General features: G+C 37.8%; 4 protein-coding genes across 5 annotated transcripts; 3 read left to right on the top strand and 1 right to left on the bottom strand.

Annotated features, from left to right (window-relative positions):
* Positions 1–1,229: 1,229 nt before the first annotated feature.
* On the bottom strand, positions 1,230–5,080 carry LOC137739190 (putative mitochondrial-processing peptidase subunit beta, mitochondrial). Its single transcript, XM_068478737.2, has 9 exons — positions 4,326–5,080; positions 3,777–3,941; positions 3,485–3,622; positions 3,237–3,388; positions 3,011–3,119; positions 2,478–2,576; positions 2,232–2,297; positions 1,754–1,861; positions 1,230–1,632 (listed from the first exon to the last, which is right to left on the bottom strand). The coding sequence occupies exons 1-9, from the start codon at positions 4,998–5,000 to the stop codon at positions 1,546–1,548; spliced, it is 1,599 nt and encodes a 532-aa protein (XP_068334838.1). The 5' UTR covers positions 5,001–5,080; the 3' UTR covers positions 1,230–1,545.
* Positions 5,081–5,232: 152 nt separating this feature from the next.
* Positions 5,233–7,202, top strand: LOC137739815 (small ribosomal subunit protein eS19x). The gene is made up of 4 exons (XM_068479531.2): positions 5,233–5,420; positions 6,422–6,512; positions 6,617–6,800; positions 6,912–7,202. Exons 1-4 carry the CDS (start codon positions 5,337–5,339, stop codon positions 6,982–6,984), a joined length of 432 nt encoding a protein of 143 aa, XP_068335632.1. The 5' UTR covers positions 5,233–5,336; the 3' UTR covers positions 6,985–7,202.
* Positions 7,203–7,260: 58 nt separating this feature from the next.
* LOC137739366 (F-box/FBD/LRR-repeat protein At1g78750-like) lies at positions 7,261–10,608 on the top strand. 2 transcript variants are annotated; one of them, XM_088699636.1, is made up of 4 exons: positions 7,261–8,545; positions 8,971–9,726; positions 9,910–10,056; positions 10,142–10,608. In XM_088699636.1, exons 1-4 carry the CDS (start codon positions 8,363–8,365, stop codon positions 10,457–10,459), a joined length of 1,404 nt encoding a protein of 467 aa, XP_088555762.1. In that variant the 5' UTR covers positions 7,261–8,362; the 3' UTR covers positions 10,460–10,608. The 2 variants fall into 2 exon arrangements, with proteins under 2 accessions (XP_088555762.1, XP_088555761.1); XM_088699635.1 differs by having other exon boundaries at positions 8,971–10,056.
* Positions 10,609–11,818: 1,210 nt separating this feature from the next.
* Positions 11,819–12,652, top strand: LOC148694053 (small ribosomal subunit protein eS19z-like). Its single transcript, XM_088699637.1, has 3 exons — positions 11,819–12,086; positions 12,191–12,374; positions 12,485–12,652. The coding sequence occupies exons 1-3, from the start codon at positions 11,834–11,836 to the stop codon at positions 12,555–12,557; spliced, it is 510 nt and encodes a 169-aa protein (XP_088555763.1). The 5' UTR covers positions 11,819–11,833; the 3' UTR covers positions 12,558–12,652.
* The last annotated feature ends 5,561 nt before the right edge of the window (positions 12,653–18,213 follow it).

The raw sequence follows: 18,213 nt of genomic DNA, 5'->3' as shown, positions 1-18,213 counted from the left end.
TTTCATCTTTTTGACCATTTATGAATCATGACTATCCTATTTCGGAATGAGATGCTTTCCGAATCTCTTTCACCAAGATTATCAGATTAAGTGATCTGAATTTTTAAAATTTCATCCAACGATCTATCTATTTTGACCATTTTAAAGTTATAATAATTTTTTGTTATTAAATGAAATTTCAAAAATTTGGATCACTTGATCCGATGATCTTAATAGAAGAGATCCAGAAATGATATTTTTCCTCCTATTTCCATCCCAGCAAATTATTACTGTTTAATTGATTAATTAGCCCATTTAATAAATGCAATATGGGTATCACTTCATTTCAATAAATATATTGGACATACTAGTGGCAAAATTTGTAAGCCTTCATGTGTTGGAGTGATTTTTTTGTGACCGGAAAATGGGATGGAACACCGTATGTACAATTGGAGGATTTTTTTTTTTTTTTTTTTTTGAAGTGGTCCTCCAATTGTATAATGACATGTGTTGTTCTACCCTGCGTTCCGAGCACACTGAAAAATCTCTCTATATGTTAATCGATAGTCTAAGGCCCTTACACTGAAAACTTCAAGTTTTCTTATTCAATATTCATCAGTTTGATTCTCATATAACAAATGATCAACTTTTTTAAAGAGAAGAAAGGATAATAACCAAGAGTAAAGTATGTAGTAACCACGGCAAGCAATCTAGTGGAAATGCGGTAAGATTTCAGGTCAGGTATGCTCTATGATATTGGGTTTGAGTCAGAAAGCTAGCAAAAGTATGAATAATTCCTTGGTTGAAATTCTTGAGACGATGTGTATCATTTAACTGTGATCATAAATGGACTGAAATGCTTTTGGCTTTTTCGAGCCCCACTGAAATGCCTTCCCAGGTGTGGGACACCTCAAATCCTAAGTCGTTAGTAAACACACAAATTGAACAATACTCCTCCATTACAAAAATATGACGAGCAAAAATACATTCCTATTAGCCCTTTGTAGGCAGGCAAGCCAATCATCACAAGACAAAAAAGCTTTAAACTTGTCGATGGCTTTTGACAAGACAGGAGGTACTTCGAACTCAATCGCAGGCCTCAAACGATGCTGTTGTCTGCGCAACAGCCAAATTGAAGTAACACCATCTATTTTTCCGAACAAAAATTACCAAATTGAGAAAACAATTTCGACCTTCCGAGTAGGCAGCATGCAACAAAGCGACATTGAGCTACCAATTCGACCGTTCGGTAAACCAAATAAATTTTAAGTTTTATTCACATATTTCAGAGACCGGTACAAACACATTTGGGAAATTTTTATCCGGCAAATCACATTCGTTCGCAGTCGTCGACGCTTAATAAAGGAAATGCAAATGTTACTAACAGTGAGAGAATCTATAACATATTTTTGGGGGCGGGGGTTGGGGGGAACAAAAATACACCGGCCTTCAATAGCTCTCTCCGAGGCCGATGATTAAATTGCATAAAAGCAACACAATATTCCAAGACCAGATCGATCGTGAAGGGCAATTATGAAATAATCAATGGAAAGAGAAACTAGGAGCTTAGTATCTGTTCCAGTAGGTGCGGCGTCTGAACCAGTTGTAGTCGGGCAATTTTGTAATGGGACCCATGGCTGCAATTGCAATATCCTGATGAGAGCAAGCAACAAACATAAGTATGAGTGTTCAGTTCTATGATATACGAGGGTTTTAGAACAGAGTCTAATGTATTTGCACTTGGGACAAGTGCAGCAACAGATTGTAGTCATACCCTGTCATAGATAAACCGGTTTGCAACACGTTTGATGGTGCTTGCATCAACAGAATCGATTCTAGCAAACATCTCGGCTAATGGGATTCTTCGACCATATGTAAGTAGCTGCAAAACCACAAATCAAAATAAAATAGACATAATCAGCTTCGAGTACGACACATTATTTCTTGCACTCTACTCCTACAAACACAAGAAAACAACTATCAGCAACAGTTTTCAAGTCTTTGATGACGATAATGGAGCAGCCAGTGAACATATGCCCGTTTCAGGGGATGCAATGAAGAGCTTCTATGAGAAACACTAGGTTCTTATTTCCCTTTTAGTATCTCGTAACTAATAGAACTGTGCTAATTCATAAGCTTAAGAAAAGCTTGGGTAAACATTTCAGGTCTCCGGTGATTGGATCCAATTAGCAACTCCAGTGCTCAAACCTGATTGCTCTCATCATTATTTCTCTATGAGAAGGAAAAGGTACCTGGCGTCCAATATCTTCAGCTACAGCACTTGTCCCATCCAAGTGGAGAAGGAGAGAAGATTTCAACTGCCAGAAAAGGAACAAGGGTAAGTGGCAACTTATTTATCAAATGTTCAAAAACATGTAACGACCAAATGAGAACATGAATGTATTGGATACCAACAACAATACAAAAATACAAACAAGTATAATAGATTTAGAAAGCATGAATTTAGGAGCGGTACAGAGTGAGAGATCTAGCAATACCTGATTGCGCGCACGAATAACATCAGCTTCTGAAACTCGATAAACTAACTTGGTTACCTCATACATTATTGCATAGGCCAAATCATCTAAGCAATCCTCCTGGAATTAAAAGAAGACACAATATGAGTCAGCAGTAAATTAATATGAGTAGTTAGTAATGTATAAATAAATATGTGCTAGTCCCTATTCAAAGTGAGAGGGAGAGGGAGGGGAAGGGGGAAGAAAGAAATAGATAGAGAGCGAGAAGAGGAGAGAGAGAATTGGTTAGGTGATCGCGGCTCCTCCCACTTTCCCTCTTCCTTTCCCAAATAAAAATACACTAACGCCTTCCAAAGTGCACAACTCCTCCTTGGTGTTCGACATAAAAAATTAATGCCAAGTCCTAATCCTGGAAAGCTCATCTAGTCTCAAACAGCTGATACAAATCTCAAGTAAGAACAATGGTACTACGGACAAGAATAAGAAGTCCAAAATTTGTTGAAACTAAGTAATCAAGTTGAAATAATGTTTCTTATTACAGATGGCACCCTCACCTTAGCAGTAGCAAAAACACCAAATAAACCAGTATCCTTATAGTTGGTGTTGAAAGCCATATAGTTTTCTGCAATGTCATTGATGGCAACCCTTTGTGCCAGTTCTGAACTGTTTACAAAGAAAGCAGCCAAAACTAATCATTGCTGTTTTTCAAAGAGATAAACTCTTAAAAGTTAATATCAGATATCCAATCTACAGAAGTTGAAAACCATGTAAAGTGCTCACCCCATGTGCTTTCCACCACCAACATTTTTATTCCATGAGCCCAACATTGCCTGCATGACCATTAGAGGAATAGAGTCTGGATCTGTCCAAGATGCTCCACTGAATGCAACCGCAAAATGTGCCAAGGGCAGGTCATCATCCACAATTCTGACCTGATTTTCACAACATTAATAGAAATGAATATTATAAGAGAAAGTAAACCCATTAAATAGTAGATAAAGGCTAATTTTCCAGGATACAAGCATTACCTCAGAACCAGTGAAAAATGAAGGTTCTTCCGCAACCAACTGACTGGCTGTGGCAGGATCTCCGGACAGTTTAGTAAACAAACCCTTAACTGAACCAACAAGATCTTCATGCTTAATAGCTCCTGAAGCAGCAATAACCTAAAATAGAACCAGTTAAGCTCAGGACGGTCACTTGTGAAAACAAATTCCTCATTATCAATGTGTCATGTAAAGTAATGCCAAAGGACAACGACAACACCAGTTGCATGCTTTACTATATTGCACGAACAAAAATTCATAAATCTTGAATTACCATTCTGGGAGCAGTGTAATGTGTTTTGATATAGTTCTGAAGATGCTCTTTCGAGATGGTCTTAATGTTGCCAGACGGTCCAAGAATAGTTCTGGCTAGAGGAGAGTACTGGAATGCAGTTGCATGCAGATGGTCAAAAATGACTTCATCGGGTTGTTTCTCAACCTGCATTACCAAAGCAATGATATAAACATTTATTTGAAAACTGTAAGGAACAATTTTGCCTAATGTATATTACTTTTAATAGCTACCTCAACTCTTTGTATGACCCTAGTTTTCGGATCCCTATCCTATCAATGTTTTTCATAAAGTCAATACAGCAAGTTTTCGCAAGCTACTGCAAAATGCCCCGTTCAAGTTTAAAGAGTGTACATAATCAATGCATATATCTAGAAACATTTTCTCAATAAAGTTCACAACTTTCATATAAATCAAGTTGCTTTGAATATTATTTAAATTCAAACTAACATGGAAATTCACTAATACCCGAAAATCCAAACAACCCAAATACCCCATTTGTCCAAAAAGTTTTTATTTTTATGAGATTACCTCCTCCATTTCCCTCAAAATCACATCGCGCTCACGCAAAATCCGGTCATCATCGAACTTGGAGTTCTGCAAGATATCAGCCAAAATCGAAAGCGCCTTTGGCACGTCCGAATGGAGCACCTTGGCATAGTACGTGGTCTGCTCCCTCGATGTGTACGCATTCAAATGGCCTCCCATGTTCTCGACCTCCTCCTCGAGATCACGCGCGGTCCTCTGCTCCGTCCCCTTGAAGATCATGTGCTCCAAGAAATGTGCGGTGCCGTTGGTCTCGTCGTTCTCGAACCTTGACCCGGCGTCGATCCAGACCCCGACGGTGGCGGTCTTAGACGCGAGGTTTGACTCGGTGGCAACCCGGAGGCCGTTGGGGAGCGTGGTGACACGTGTCTCGGGTGCGGTGAGGATGTGGCTGTGGTCCGTGAGACTCGGGTGGGGCGACCCGTACTTGAGGAACCTCGGGTCCGGATTCTCGAGCCTTTTGATCTTCGATTTGACTTCCTCGGCCAATCGATCGTAGACCATGGCGGTTGGTGGAGGAGGGGAGGGTAGGGATGGGGATGAAGATGACGTGGCGACGGCGGGTGAGGTTGACTGGGATCGAACGGCTGCTGTTAGGGCAGCCGGCGGTCTGTGGGGCCGTCGGCGAGCTAGGGTTGTAAGAAGGTGCTTCATCGCCATGGCTGTCTCAGTCAGAGGTCTTCTAGGGTTTCGGTTTGGGGGAAACTGCGAACAGTGTTCCAGGGGCTCAGCTGCTCAAGTAAGCAACGAAACACCTATTACGACGTCGTTCGCTTTATTGGGCCTTTTTCAGAGGCCCATTATTTTGGGTGAAACTTAGAAGTTGGGCCTCAAATAAAGCGGCCCAAATCGACAGAACGAAAGAGCTATAAATAAACTGCGAAAGCCGAACGAGAAACCCTAGAGAGAGAGAGAGCCATCTTCTTCGTCGGCCTCCTCAGTCTTATATCCCATCAGCTCAGAGGCGCTCGCATTGCTTCTCTCTGATTTCCAGCAATGGCGACTGCGAAAACTGTGAAGGATGTCTCCCCTCACGAATTTGTCAAGGCTTACGCCGCCCATCTGAAGCGATCTGGAAAGGTATTTCCACTAAACCCCCTGCTTGGATTCCGAGAAAATGATGGAAAACCTTAGAAAATTTCTAATGAAACTAAACCCTTTCGCCCTTGATGTTATTATCTATGTTTTAGAAAAATGATAGAAAGTTTGAACATTTACACTACTCTGTTGAAATCGTGGCTGACTTGTGTCTAGTCTACTACACCCCTTGTTTGGATTCCGAGAAAATGGTGGAAAATTAATAGAAAACTCACGGAAAATGATGCTTTTTTGCTTGTAATTAACTATTGTTTCTAGAAAAATGACGAACTGTACACTATTTTGTTGAAATGGTAGCTGATTTGTGATTTTGGTATTTCGTGGCTAATGCATTTCCAACTTGTTATGAATCGTCTAATTTACCTTATTGGGCTATATATATGTTTGAATCATTGCCTTGTTTATGGTCGGTCGTGTATTTCATCGGTTTTTTCATTCTTTTTTTCGTGTATTTTGTTTGCCTCAAAATAATTTTTTGATTTGGTGGTCACTGTGTTGTAAACTAATAACAGTTTCGTAATGTACAAATCTTTTCGAAGTAATAAGATCTCTTGGTAGATTATGCTGTTCTGGATGGTTTTTGTTGTGTTCTTTAGGAAGCTGCTCTGTTCATTTTATGTACAGTGGTAGATTATGCTATGTATATGTTTGAATCATTGCCTTGTTTATGGTCGGTCGTGTATTTAATCGATTTTCTCATTTTTTTCATGTTTATTTTTGCCTGAAAATAATTTTTTGATTTGGTGGTCACAGTGTTATAAACTAATAACAGTTTTGTAATGTACAAATCTTTTCAAAGTAGTAAGATCTCGTGGTAGATTATGCTGTTCTGGATGATTTTTGTTGTGTTCTTTAGGAAGCTGCTCTGTTCATTTTATGTACGGTTGTTGAGTTTTGGTTCAGTTAGGATTTTCAAATATTTTGGAGGTGTAATTTTCTGTAATTCTTTGCAATTTGCTTGTTCTTTTGATTTTTGTGAGCAGGTTGAGCTTCCTCCATGGACTGATATCGTTAAGACCGCAAGATTCAAGGAGTTGGCTCCTTATGATCCTGACTGGTACTATGTCAGAGCTGGTGAGCATTCATTTGCTTTTGATTGTCATTGTACTTATTTGTGTATGTTTCTCAAATTGTTTGTTGTTTGTGGTATTGACAATGTGACTTTCAATAATGTGCAGCCTCCATGGCAAGGAAGATCTACTTGAGGGGAGGACTCGGTGTTGGTGCCTTCCGCAGGATTTATGGTGGAAGCCAGAGGAATGGAAGTCGTCCACCACATTTCTGCGAGAGCAGTGGTGCCATTGCCCGACACATTCTCCAACAGTTACAGAAAATGAACATCGTTGATGTTGACCCAAAGGGGTGAGTGCTGCTTTGATATATCATCTATAAACTGGTTTTCAACAGCAGCTTGTGTATAGTTAACATTTGCTTGAATTTTGACCTTTGGTTTGAACTTTGAACTTGTGACAGAGGGAGGAGAATCACATCTAGCGGTCAACGCGATCTTGACCAAGTTGCCGGGCGGATTGTGGTTACACCATGAGCTACGGATTTCTTAGAACCGCACGGGCACTACCAAATTCTATAATTTTAGGTTCCAATTTGGTTTAGTTGAAAGTGATGTTGCAATATGTTGTGAGGGAAACATGATTTTTGTTTTGTTATAGCCGGTTTGACATCTTTTGTTTCTTTCTTTCTGTGGGAACTTCATCCATGTTTTGACCATCTTTATTTCTTCGGATCATCATCTAAATTGTGCTATGATATTTTGTTACCTTAAAAAATAGAACTAGCTGGTGACATTGCAACGGCAATCTAAATAATTGGTAATATAATATGGCATAGCCACCCTATCAGCCGCATCATGTGGTTTGATATTGTGGTCTAACTACATTTTCTCTTAGCCGCTACTAAAATTATGCAGAAAATTGATTAAATAGTTGGATATATGTATATTTAACAAAAGAAATATTAGGGTAAGAGTAATGTTAGGGATTAAATTTGTAGGTAAAATTTTGTAAATCAAATGACATAAGTTGATTGGATTATTACTTAAGTGTTGATAAACGTGTTAATTTTATATTTGTGAACATCATTTAGTTTGCAAATTTTGTCTACAAATTTAGTTTTACGAGCATTATTGGTAAATAATAAGAAAAGAGTAATGGGAGGCTAAATTTTTTAAACTAAATGAATTGTGGTTCTTGATTATTAGATTATTGCTTAAGTGTTGATTAATGTGTTTATTTTTTATTGGTGACACATTATTTAGTTTGCAAATTTAGTTTAAACGTTTAGTCTCTCTAGCATTACCTATAAGGAAACCACTAGTTAGGGTTATAGGTTTATAGGAGCATTTTTGCTCACCATTATAACTATGGTGTATGCCCACCATACATCTAATCATCTGACACGTGTTTTTTCACTTAATTTTGGTTAATTTTTTTCAAAATTGAAAAAGTAAATATCTAATGTGAAACTTAACTAGAGCCAAGTGAAATGACACGTGACAAATAATTAGATGTATAGTAAGTATACATCATAGTTATGGTGGTAAGTAAAAATTCTCTCGTCGGTTTATATAATGTTAGACCTCACCACTTCGTGATTGGTCTGCCAATCACACACTCTCCGTATACATGTTGGATAATAAAAAAAATAGGAAAGTCGTTGAGATGGTAAAGTTTGGGAATTGTATTTTACTTCTAAGAGATAATATATATAGGTTTCCTTGTTCTACAAGAATTAGGTTTACTTATTTGATTTTGTGTTTTTATTCTACTAGGCTTGTATTTTGTTGACAAAAAAGAAAACTAGTATTTTGGTTTTCTATAAATGCCTACTTATGGGGAAAAATAAATGTCTTGGAGTTTTGTAGAATTGTGAAATACTTTGTTTAGGCTGAGCAATTCTCTAGGCCGATGGTTATACGTAGAATATTTGCAGGTTTAACATTTTGGTTCCGATCCTTCTTTGCACCTGTTAAACTGCTGCTCGACCAAACCGAACCAAACCATGCAGTGGTGGTCCGTCAGACTGACGGTTCTGCTGCGGTGGAACGTGACGGAACCGACTCGTGCCCAACCCTAGAACTAACTGTAACCGTAAGTTCTGTTTCTATTAAGCTTTTGTTTTATTATTTTTCTTTTGCCCTCGAGAGAGAGCATCAGATCATTGCCTGCCCTACCTACATATTAGACAGATGTGTGTGTGTGTGTATATATATATATATTATTTAACAGAAAATTTGTACTGCCTCTCGATCGTATTTGCATGCCCTGCCTACGTTTTCATCTCTCTAGATATTTTGTACGTTCCTTGAAAACATTAACAAACGAGCCCTATTATCTAAAAACTTAAAAGAGTATGTATTGTATTAGCTTTGTTATTTCGGTTTCGCTTTCCTAACAAAATTTAGTCTGTAAAACCCCAAACTGATTTTTCATCCCAATAATTTGAGTGTTCCATGTATTGGTGACGAGAAGAGTGCTAATGTTTAGTTATCTCTATTGGGTGGTTTCGCATTCAGGCTGAGCGGAGCGAGGGTAAGGATTGGATCAATGAGTTGCCGGATTGCATACTGTCATCTATATTTTCATTGTTAACCCTAAAAGATGCAGTGGATGCTAGTAGCTTGGTATGCCGTCGGGGGAGGTACCTTGGGACGTTGCTTCCCATACTAACAAGGGCCAATCTTACGTTTGACGTCCCAAACATTTTCGGAGTCGGACTTCCCAAACGAATGGATAAACTGCCTGAAGATGGATTTAACGATCGTCGTCCATCCTTGATAAATGTATATTATCAAAGAGAAAGCTTCGTAAAATGTGTGAATAAAGTTTTAAAGCTACACCACGGCGACAAGTTGGACTCTTTCAAAGTGGAATTCTTTCTGGACAGATTTTCTGCTGCCTTCCTCGATGAATGGATTCGTTTAGCAATTACAAAGGGAGTTGAAGTGATTCATCTTCATTTATATAGGTGCTCGGATTGGGAACAAACATATAATTATTATGTTTTCCCGTGCTGGTTGCTTTCAGAGTTGAAGGCAGCATCAAATCTAAAGAATTTATCAATGGCTAGATGTGTTCTAAGACTACCACCTGGTTTCGACGGATTCAATCAGCTAACTAGTCTGTATCTGTGTAAAATTGCAGACGAAATTCCTGTAGCACGTCTTCTCTCCGACTGTTTGTTGCTTGAAAGCTTGACCTTAAAGAGTTGCAAGTTGGGCCGAGATTTGATTATTGAGAGTCCATCACATCGACTGAACGATTTGAAACTGGTAAACTGCAAGTGTCTAGAAACAGTTTATATTTCTCTAGTAAATCTTGCTTCCTTAGAACTGTTTCAAGTAGTTTGTGCTTTTTCCATCAAACCTCCACAGCCAAAAAAAATTTGTTTTCGTTTCTGGCCCTTGGTGTATGAATTTGCATCGTTTCCTGGGCTTGAGACTCTTCATCTGCAGATGCGTGCTGCTTTTAGAGTTCGGGAGTTACCAACATTCAGAAGCCTCAAGAAACTGGAGTTGGATATTTTTTCGAATGAACCTGACCTCGTGTGGGTTCTGAATTTTCTGAATGCTGCACCCCTTTTGGAAGAACTTGTAGTAACGGTTAGTAATAAAAAAATTTATGTTGTGCCAAATATTTGTCCCTAAACCCTCTATGTATAACTACACAAATTCTTTGTTTTTGCAGGAAGTATCGCGTTTCGGTAAGGAACAACAGGACATAGAGAACTTTGCTGGAATCAAACATTGTCATCTGAGAGAAGTTAAGTTCCAAGGATTTCAATATACGCCAAGTGAGATCGAGCTTGCCATTTGTATCCTGAGAAATGCAATAATGCTCAAGAAAATGGTAATCGATCCCTACGGAAAATACCATGATGGTGCTGGAGTGTGGGTGGAGGCTTTGTATTATGAATCAAATTCACTTTGGAAAGAAAAAGGCAGGGCATTAGTCCATGAAAAGCTAAAGGAAGTAATGACCTATGCTCAAATTATCATTCTGTAAAGATGATAGTTCAAGACTGCCAATTTGTTTGTAAATTTTAGTTTAAATTACTTTACTAAATAATTATTGTTAGATTACGCTAAATGAACGTGTGATGATGAGATGATTTCATATTAATGCTAGACGGCGAGATAATTTTTCTTGATTTAGGATACTTGTCGGTTTTCCCATGAGATCACAAATCATTGTCTTCTTCATGCTTTTAATCCAAGCTCTGTCCTATCACTAACAAGCGAAGAATCATCGAGACAAGACCATGAAAGAAACCAAATAGACTAGCTTAGTAGTTGATCGATAGTTTGTAATCCTCGAAATTGTTTGATTTGGAATCAAAGAGCCCGTAATATCTAGTTTTGTGTTCTTGTTCCTGTCGCGGTCGTGAAGTAACGAAACTCTTTGTATTGCAATTTCATGCTCTGAGACTTGCCGGTTTAAGTCTGTGTTTAGCATTCTCAATGAGTATCGCAAGATAAAAAGGCATATCAGAAACAAGTCAGATGAAACTCTAGTAGTTGATGGGTTTGTTCATGGGTGTGCTTCTGATGGTCCGTTCTAACAGCCAAAATTACTGTAATACTATTACACGTCAGCATACTTAACATTATTTTCATGGGTGTGCTTCTGATGGTCCGTTCTAACAGCCAAAATTACAGTAATACTATTACTGTAATACTACTTTGTTGAAATCGTGGCTGACTTGTGTCTAGTCTACTACACCCCTTGTTTGGATTCCGAGAAAATGGTGGAAAATTAATAGAAAACTCACGGAAAATGATGCTCTTTTGCTTGTGATTAACTATTGTTTCTAGAAAAATGACGAACTTTACACTATTTTGTTGAAATGGTAGCTGATTTGTGATTAGTTTGGTATGTCGTGGCTAATGCATTTCCAACTTGTTATGAATCGTCTAATTTACCTTATTGGGCTATGTATATGTTTGAATCATTGCCTTGTTTATGGTCGGTCGTGTATTTCATCGGTTTTCTCATTTTTTTTTCGTGTATTTTGTTTGCCTCAAAATAATTTTTTGATTTGGTGGTCACTGTGTTGTAAACTAATAACAGTTTCGTAATGTACAAATCTTTTCGAAGTAATAAGATCTCGTGGTAGATTATGCTGTTCTGGATGGTTTTTGTTGTGTTCTTTAGGAAGCTGCTCTGTTCATTTTATGTACAGTGGTAGATTATGCTATGTATATGTTTGAATCATTGCCTTGTTTATGGTCGGTCGTGTATTTAATCGATTTTCTCATTTTTTTCATGTTTATTTGTGCCTGAAAATAATTTTTTGATTTGGTGGTCACAGTGTTATAAACTAATAACAGTTTTGTAATGTACAAATCTTTTCAAAGTAGTAAGATCTCGTGGTAGATTATGCTGTTCTGGATGATTTTTGTTGTGTTCTTTAGGAAGCTGCTCTGTTCATTTTATGTACGGTTGTTGAGTTTTGGTTCAGTTAGGATTTTCAAATATTTTGGAGGTGTAATTTTCTGTAATTCTTTGCAATTTGCTTGTTCTTTTGATTTTTGTGAGCAGGTTGAGCTTCCTCCATGGACTGATATCGTTAAGACCGCAAGATTCAAGGAGTTGGCTCCTTATGATCCTGACTGGTACTATGTCAGAGCTGGTGAGCATTCTTTTGCTTTTGATTGTCATTGTACTTATTTGTGTATGTTTCTCAAATTGTTCGTTGTTTGTGGTATTGACAATGTGACTTTCAATAATGTGCAGCCTCCATGGCAAGGAAGATCTACTTGAGGGGAGGACTCGGTGTTGGTGCCTTCCGCAGGATTTATGGTGGAAGCCAGAGGAATGGAAGTCGTCCACCACATTTCTGCGAGAGCAGTGGTGCCATTGCCCGACACATTCTCCAACAGTTACAGAAAATGAACATCGTTGATGTTGACCCAAAGGGGTGAGTGCTGCGTTGATATATCATCTATAAACTGGTTTTCGACGTAAGCTTGTGTTTAGCAACATTTGCTTCATTTTTGACCTTTGGTTTGAACTCTGAACTTATGACAGAGGGAGGAGAATCACATCTAGCGGTCAACGCGATCTTGACCAAGTTGCCGGGCGGATTGTGGTTACACCATGAGTTACGGATTTCTTAGAACCGCGCGGGCATTGCCAAATTCTATAATTTTAGGTTCCAATTTGATTTAGTTGAAAGGGATGTTGCAATATGTTATGAGGGAAGCATAATATTTGTTTTGTTGTAGTTGGTTTGACATCTTTTTTTCCTTTTTGTGGGAACTTCATCCATGTTTTGACTGTCTTTATTTCTTCCGATCAACAAAATTGAGTTGTGATATTTTATTTCTTTAAAAATAGAACTAGCTGGTGATGTTGCAACAGCAGTCATTAATATGACGTGGCATACCCACCTCATCAGCCACATCATGTGGTTTGAAATTGTGGTCTAATTACATGTTCTCCTAGCTGCTACTAAATTAAGCACAAATGGATGGTAAGATAACATTATTGAATGTAGATGACTAAAGAGTTGGATATATATTTGACAAAAGAATTATTAGGGTAAAGAATAAGGAAAGAGTGATGTAGGAGTCTGAATTTTAACCTAAATTTTGTAAATTAAATAAAATGGTTGATAATTGAATTCTTATTTAAGTGTTGATTAAGACGTTTATTTCGTACTAGTAGGAATGAGCATGTTTATCAATATTTAAGTAATAATTCAATCATTATTTAGTTTACACAATTATTTACAAATTTAGTCTCTCTAGTATTATTCTTGTATTTTATTTCTAAGATAATATATAGGCTTTTTAACCAAAATGGTTTTTGAGATTTGCATAACACATTACTTTGGTTCGTGAGATTGAAAATCAATAGAAATGGTCCCTGAGATTGTCCACCATCAAAATGAAAATAGGAAACTGTAGAACAAGATTACACCTATTTGGATGCCCAATGGTTGCCGGAGATAACCGGAAAATAGCCTGAAAGCTACCGGTCCGTCGGAAAACAGGAAAACTCGCCGGAAACTGGGTAAATTTTAAACGTTCATAATTTTTTCAATACTCAACGAAATCAAGTAATTCAAAAACAAAAATCATACTTCTCGACGAGACGAAGAGAATGGTACCTTTCTCGATGCCTAAATCAACGTGGTTTGGCCAGAAAAAAAAAAGGCTTGAAAGTGGTTGTCTTGGTCTCGAGTTAGCCATTTTCGAGCCGTTTTCCGGCCAAACCATGAAGAATTAGCCATCAAGAAAGGTATCATTCTCTTCGTCTCATTGAGAAGTATGATTTTCATTTTTGAATCATTCGATTTCGTTGAGTATTGAAGAAGTTATGAATGTTTAAAATTTATCCAGTTTCTGGTGAGTTTTCCAGTTTTCCCACGGACCAGTCACCTTTCAGGCTATTTTCCGCCATCTCCGACAACCATTGGGCTTTCAAATGATATAATCTTGTTCTACACTTTTCTATCTTCATTTTGATATATTATAAAGTGAAACTGTTAAGAAATGATTGAGTTACGAAGCTTTAAAAGTTGCCCAAACTTCCGGCCAAGAGCTATGGGACACTTAACGGAGTTTTTAATGGAATGACCAAAATAATGGATGGTGGACTAGGCTTTAGAGGTAGGCTTTAAAGCCTACAAATTTTATTCTTGTCTACAACTTTTGTCTATAAATTTTATTTCTGATATGTATGTATGTATGTATGTATGTGTGTGTGTGTGTGTGTGTGTGTGTGTGTGTGTGTGTATATATATATATAAGAAATATCTAGCGTACCAAAATTTGGTATAACGAACGTTTGGCATGATAAGGATAATGACAATGAATTTTTCTAGTTAGTATTGGATCACTTAACTAGAGACTAAAGGGGTTTAAAGGGTAGAACCCTAATGTTGACGTGAGGATAAAGTAATAGGCTTTGTAGGTAGAACCCTAAGTCTTTGCCGACAAAAATATAAGAGATCCATGCATGCACATGCTAACACACGCAAGAAAGCATCCAAACTCCCCATTGAGTCGTTGCCTTAGGGTTAGCAGTGTGTCCAACCCATCTCGAATATCTCTCAATGGCGGGGGAATCCAGGTGTGGTTCTAGTTCTTGTGTTTTATATGATCGAACTAATATAGTTTTACAATAACCAATTTTGCCTGTCTGTAATATAAACAAAAGGAGTTACAGAGAATAACAATAACATAAGTATGTACGAGAATTTTATAGTCAAGTTGTTAAGAGCAGTTGCCCTTACTCGATTACAATCAAAGACACACAATAGAACAAGATGTGTGACTCTTGACTTGGTAGTTCATACGTAATTAATTACGTTAAAATTGCTCAACAAGTTCGTACGTAATTAATTGCATCAAAATTGTACGTACATGTAAGATGTCTCGTTCACTTGGTGCACCATTTTGAGGAACGCTTCTTCCTATATAATGGAAGAGCCCGGTATCGGGGTTGTGTAAGTCAACATCCATAGGCATACCAATAAACTCAGGATCATCCATCTGATTGAAGCTAATCTCCTCGACACCATCTTCCTGCTGCACAAATATATGCAGTACAAAATTGAATAGATTGGTAACCCACTCAGTAATATCAACTGCTTCGCCATTTGCCGTAAAAAGAGCACATCTCCACGATCCTACAAGTATCCCTTCATCATCATATACTTCGACATTCATTTCACCATTCCTCACCTTCTCACTAAACAGATAGGGCTCTGGCGGAGGCTGACTGTAGATTTTGTAGGCGAAGTACACTGATGCAATAGTGACAATGATAATACAAATCCATGTGCATGTGCTAGTAGTACCTTCAGAGCCGGCCCTGAGAATTTGAGAGCCTTAGGCGAGCCATAGAAATGGGGCCTTAGAGTTCTCTGACTCCCAACCCTTTGTACATTGACATGTGTAAAAAAAAATTCACTAAATACATGAAAAGTCTATTTTTATATCAAATATCATTAAAAATTAATTTCAAAAGAATAAAGATATACAAATATTACTCAAATATTACCCGTCTGGCATGTTTAGATGCAAATGCACTTATTAAGTTTATATAATCTAATTTTTCAACCAATTCAAACCAAAAGAGAAGTCCCTACCCAGTATGCCAATTTCCATTTTTCTATTGTTACAATGTTACTGATTACATTCAATAAATGAATGAATTGTTAGATACAGAGACAACATCTTACAATTAGGAAAAATACTAGAGTGAAGAGGATATTAATTTTCGTATACGCGCCTAGCGGACAAAGCAGATTTGCATAATTTATTATATATTATATAAACTAATTAATTTGAACATTAAATAATGTCATTTTTCAAAAAGGTGAGAGTTTTAGCCTTTTAGGCACATACTAAAGATATATGTGGTGTGATCTTAAAATAAGGTAATAAAACCCCATAAAAATAAATATAAAAGTGATATTTAAGAGAGAAGCAAAAAAAGTAAAAATAAGATGGTGGGGACGATTTAAAAGGGAGAAGATGTACATCTATAAAAAAAAATGGTGGGACCATGTTAAGTAAAATCGTGCAATTAAAATTATGTTAGGAATAGCGTTGTCTTCTTCCTTGATCGAGGCCAACCCTGCAACAAAAGATTTCCAAATTCCGGTGTTTACATATAAGCCTGCATAGCCCCCGTCCATCCCGGTCCAGACCTATCTAGCTCTGCCTAAAAATTGGGGAGCCTAGACGGACGCGTACTCCGACTACCCTCAGGACCGGCTCTGACTACCTTGTAGCAATGCGTTTTCGTCTGCAGCATTTACACCCGGAATCCAACTAAGTGGCAAGATTAGAAAGAAAAATGTTTATCCTAACTTGTCCTTCTGGCTCACTCGTGCAACATGCTTAATGGGAAGCCATAAAATTCTGGAACAAGAATGAGATCAAAATTTATTAAGTTGATTAACTGCGACTGTGTGTGTGTGAGAGAGAACATAGTAAACGTACCTTTCAGTAACGGCATCATCATCTGTAACGATCGGAAGTGCATTGCAGGAGCTTGAGAAAATCTCACGGCCTTGCGGACGAGCTGGGCATTTATGTTGATTGGCGCCCGTTATATTGCAAACCAAAAAGTACGTGAAAATGAAATGTACAATAATTGGTGTAGTTGCTTCAATATCCGTACATACACATTTTGTAATGCTTTCAAATAGAATAAAAGAAAGGGAACATTATATAAAAAATAAAAAATAAATGCACTAACTGTTGCTAACTCTGGTCTTTTTCAGCAACATGAAACGCTTATTTTGCGAGCTTATCAAGTCAATAGTTTCTGCATTGTAGTGAACATATTCCGGGTCATCCAATTCAAGGACCTGTCAATTAGCTCAAAGTCGATATTAATCGCTTCCATGAAAACTTAAAGTTGCTAATATAGTTTTGGCTACAGAAGAACTATGCAGAAGAGAACACGTCAACTAGCTTCATAGGTTTATATGGATGGGTGAACTAATAATCCTAAGTAGTTCTGTTTGGGAAGCAAATGTTTCCTTCGAACTAAAGCAAAGAAACAAGCACCAAGCCCACACAGATCGGGACAAAGGCACAATTGTGAGCAACATAGACAACAAAAGGCCTAAGGCCCAGACTTCGAACCACTCAACAATCACACTAATCATACCTTTGGTAGGTGAGTCATACAAATTCTTTCTCCTTCTCAGTTTATTTGCTTCTCAGTTTGTCTACTTCTCAATTTGTCTGCTTCAAAGTATAAAAACACCAGAGCGACTACAAATTCTCTCTAGGAATCGAAGTAGATCTAGAGTTACAAAACCTGTATAGGAAGCCGCGATACTTTCAGGTATTCATAATGCTTACTCCATTGCTCTTGCGGTTTAGAGGTTTGAAGATCGGAGCTCAAAAGTTTCGAAAGATTGACCAGGTGCGAAAGAGAAAAAAAAAATATCAACATAAATTTTGATCTTATTTCTAATCCTAATTTTGGTATGTACTGGTAATTAGTTAAGTTTCAGGAAATGCAAGGATTTCGAGCGCGAAGCCGTAGTATCAAGAGCGAGCACGAAGCTGCCAAAGCGATGTTGCTCGAGTTTTTCCAGGACAACAAGCCTGAATGCATGACTCATGCCAAGCGATTTGTGGAGGCCTCGAAGATCTTCCTCCTCAGCTGCAACTTCAAATCGCTTGGCATGAGTCATGCATTCAGGCTTGTTGTCCTGGAAAAACTCGAGCAACATCGCTTTGGCAGCTTCGTGCTCGCTCTTGATACTACGGCTTCGCGCTCGAAATCGTTGCATTTCCTGAAACTTAACTAATTACCAGTACATACCAAAATTAGGATTAGAAATAAGATCAAAATTTATGTTGATAATTTTTTTTTTCTCTTTCGCACCTGGTCAATCTTTCGAAACTATTGAGCTCCAATCTTCAAACCTCTAAACCGCAGGAGCAATGGAGTAAGCATTATGAACACCTGAAAGTATCGCGGCTTCCTATACAGGTTTTGTAACTCTAGATCTACTTCGATTTCTAGGGAGAATTTGTAGTCGCTCAGGTGTTTTTACACTTTGAAGCACAAACTGAGAAATAAATAAATTGAGAAGGAGAAAGAATTTGTTTGAGTCACCTATCAAAGCTATGAGTTTTGCCACCACAAAGTGGAATGCAAAAGCTACTAGTGAGTATTGCAACCAAAAAGTGGAATGCAAAAGCTACTAGTGAGTATTGCAACCAAAAAGTGGAATGCAAAAGCTACTAGTGTGTTTTTGACCAAAAAAAAAAAAAACA

The sequence above is a fragment of the Pyrus communis genome, chromosome 9, assembly GCF_041283825.1.
Source record: "Pyrus communis isolate YQ-2024b chromosome 9, ASM4128382v1, whole genome shotgun sequence".
Classification (NCBI taxonomy): Eukaryota; Viridiplantae; Streptophyta; class Magnoliopsida; order Rosales; family Rosaceae; genus Pyrus; species Pyrus communis.
This window is presented reverse-complemented; position numbering and strand designations above follow the sequence as displayed.

Excerpts from the sequence above, each read along its gene's own strand:
- LOC137739190 (XM_068478737.2), bottom strand. The coding sequence starts at position 5,000 with ATGGCGATGAAGCACCTTCTTACAACCCTAGCTCGCCGACGGCCCCAC. Across the intron at positions 3,623-3,776 it reads ATTACACTGCTCCCAGAATG|GTTATTGCTGCTTCAGGAGC; the intron begins GTAATTCAAGAT and ends GTTCTATTTTAG. Across the intron at positions 1,633-1,753 it reads ACCGGTTTATCTATGACAGG|GATATTGCAATTGCAGCCAT; the intron begins GTATGACTACAA and ends TGCTCTCATCAG.
- LOC137739815 (XM_068479531.2), top strand. The coding sequence starts at position 5,337 with ATGGCGACTGCGAAAACTGTGAAGGATGTCTCCCCTCACGAATTTGTC. Across the intron at positions 5,421-6,421 it reads ATCTGAAGCGATCTGGAAAG|GTTGAGCTTCCTCCATGGAC; the intron begins GTATTTCCACTA and ends TTTTGTGAGCAG. Across the intron at positions 6,513-6,616 it reads CTGGTACTATGTCAGAGCTG|CCTCCATGGCAAGGAAGATC; the intron begins GTGAGCATTCAT and ends AATAATGTGCAG.
- LOC137739366 (XM_088699635.1), top strand. The coding sequence starts at position 8,363 with ATGGTTATACGTAGAATATTTGCAGGTTTAACATTTTGGTTCCGATCC. Across the intron at positions 8,546-8,970 it reads CCCTAGAACTAACTGTAACC|GCTGAGCGGAGCGAGGGTAA; the intron begins GTAAGTTCTGTT and ends TTTCGCATTCAG. Across the intron at positions 10,057-10,141 it reads TGGAAGAACTTGTAGTAACG|GAAGTATCGCGTTTCGGTAA; the intron begins GTTAGTAATAAA and ends TTGTTTTTGCAG.
- LOC148694053 (XM_088699637.1), top strand. The coding sequence starts at position 11,834 with ATGCTGTTCTGGATGATTTTTGTTGTGTTCTTTAGGAAGCTGCTCTGT. Across the intron at positions 12,087-12,190 it reads CTGGTACTATGTCAGAGCTG|CCTCCATGGCAAGGAAGATC; the intron begins GTGAGCATTCTT and ends AATAATGTGCAG. Across the intron at positions 12,375-12,484 it reads GTTGATGTTGACCCAAAGGG|AGGGAGGAGAATCACATCTA; the intron begins GTGAGTGCTGCG and ends AACTTATGACAG.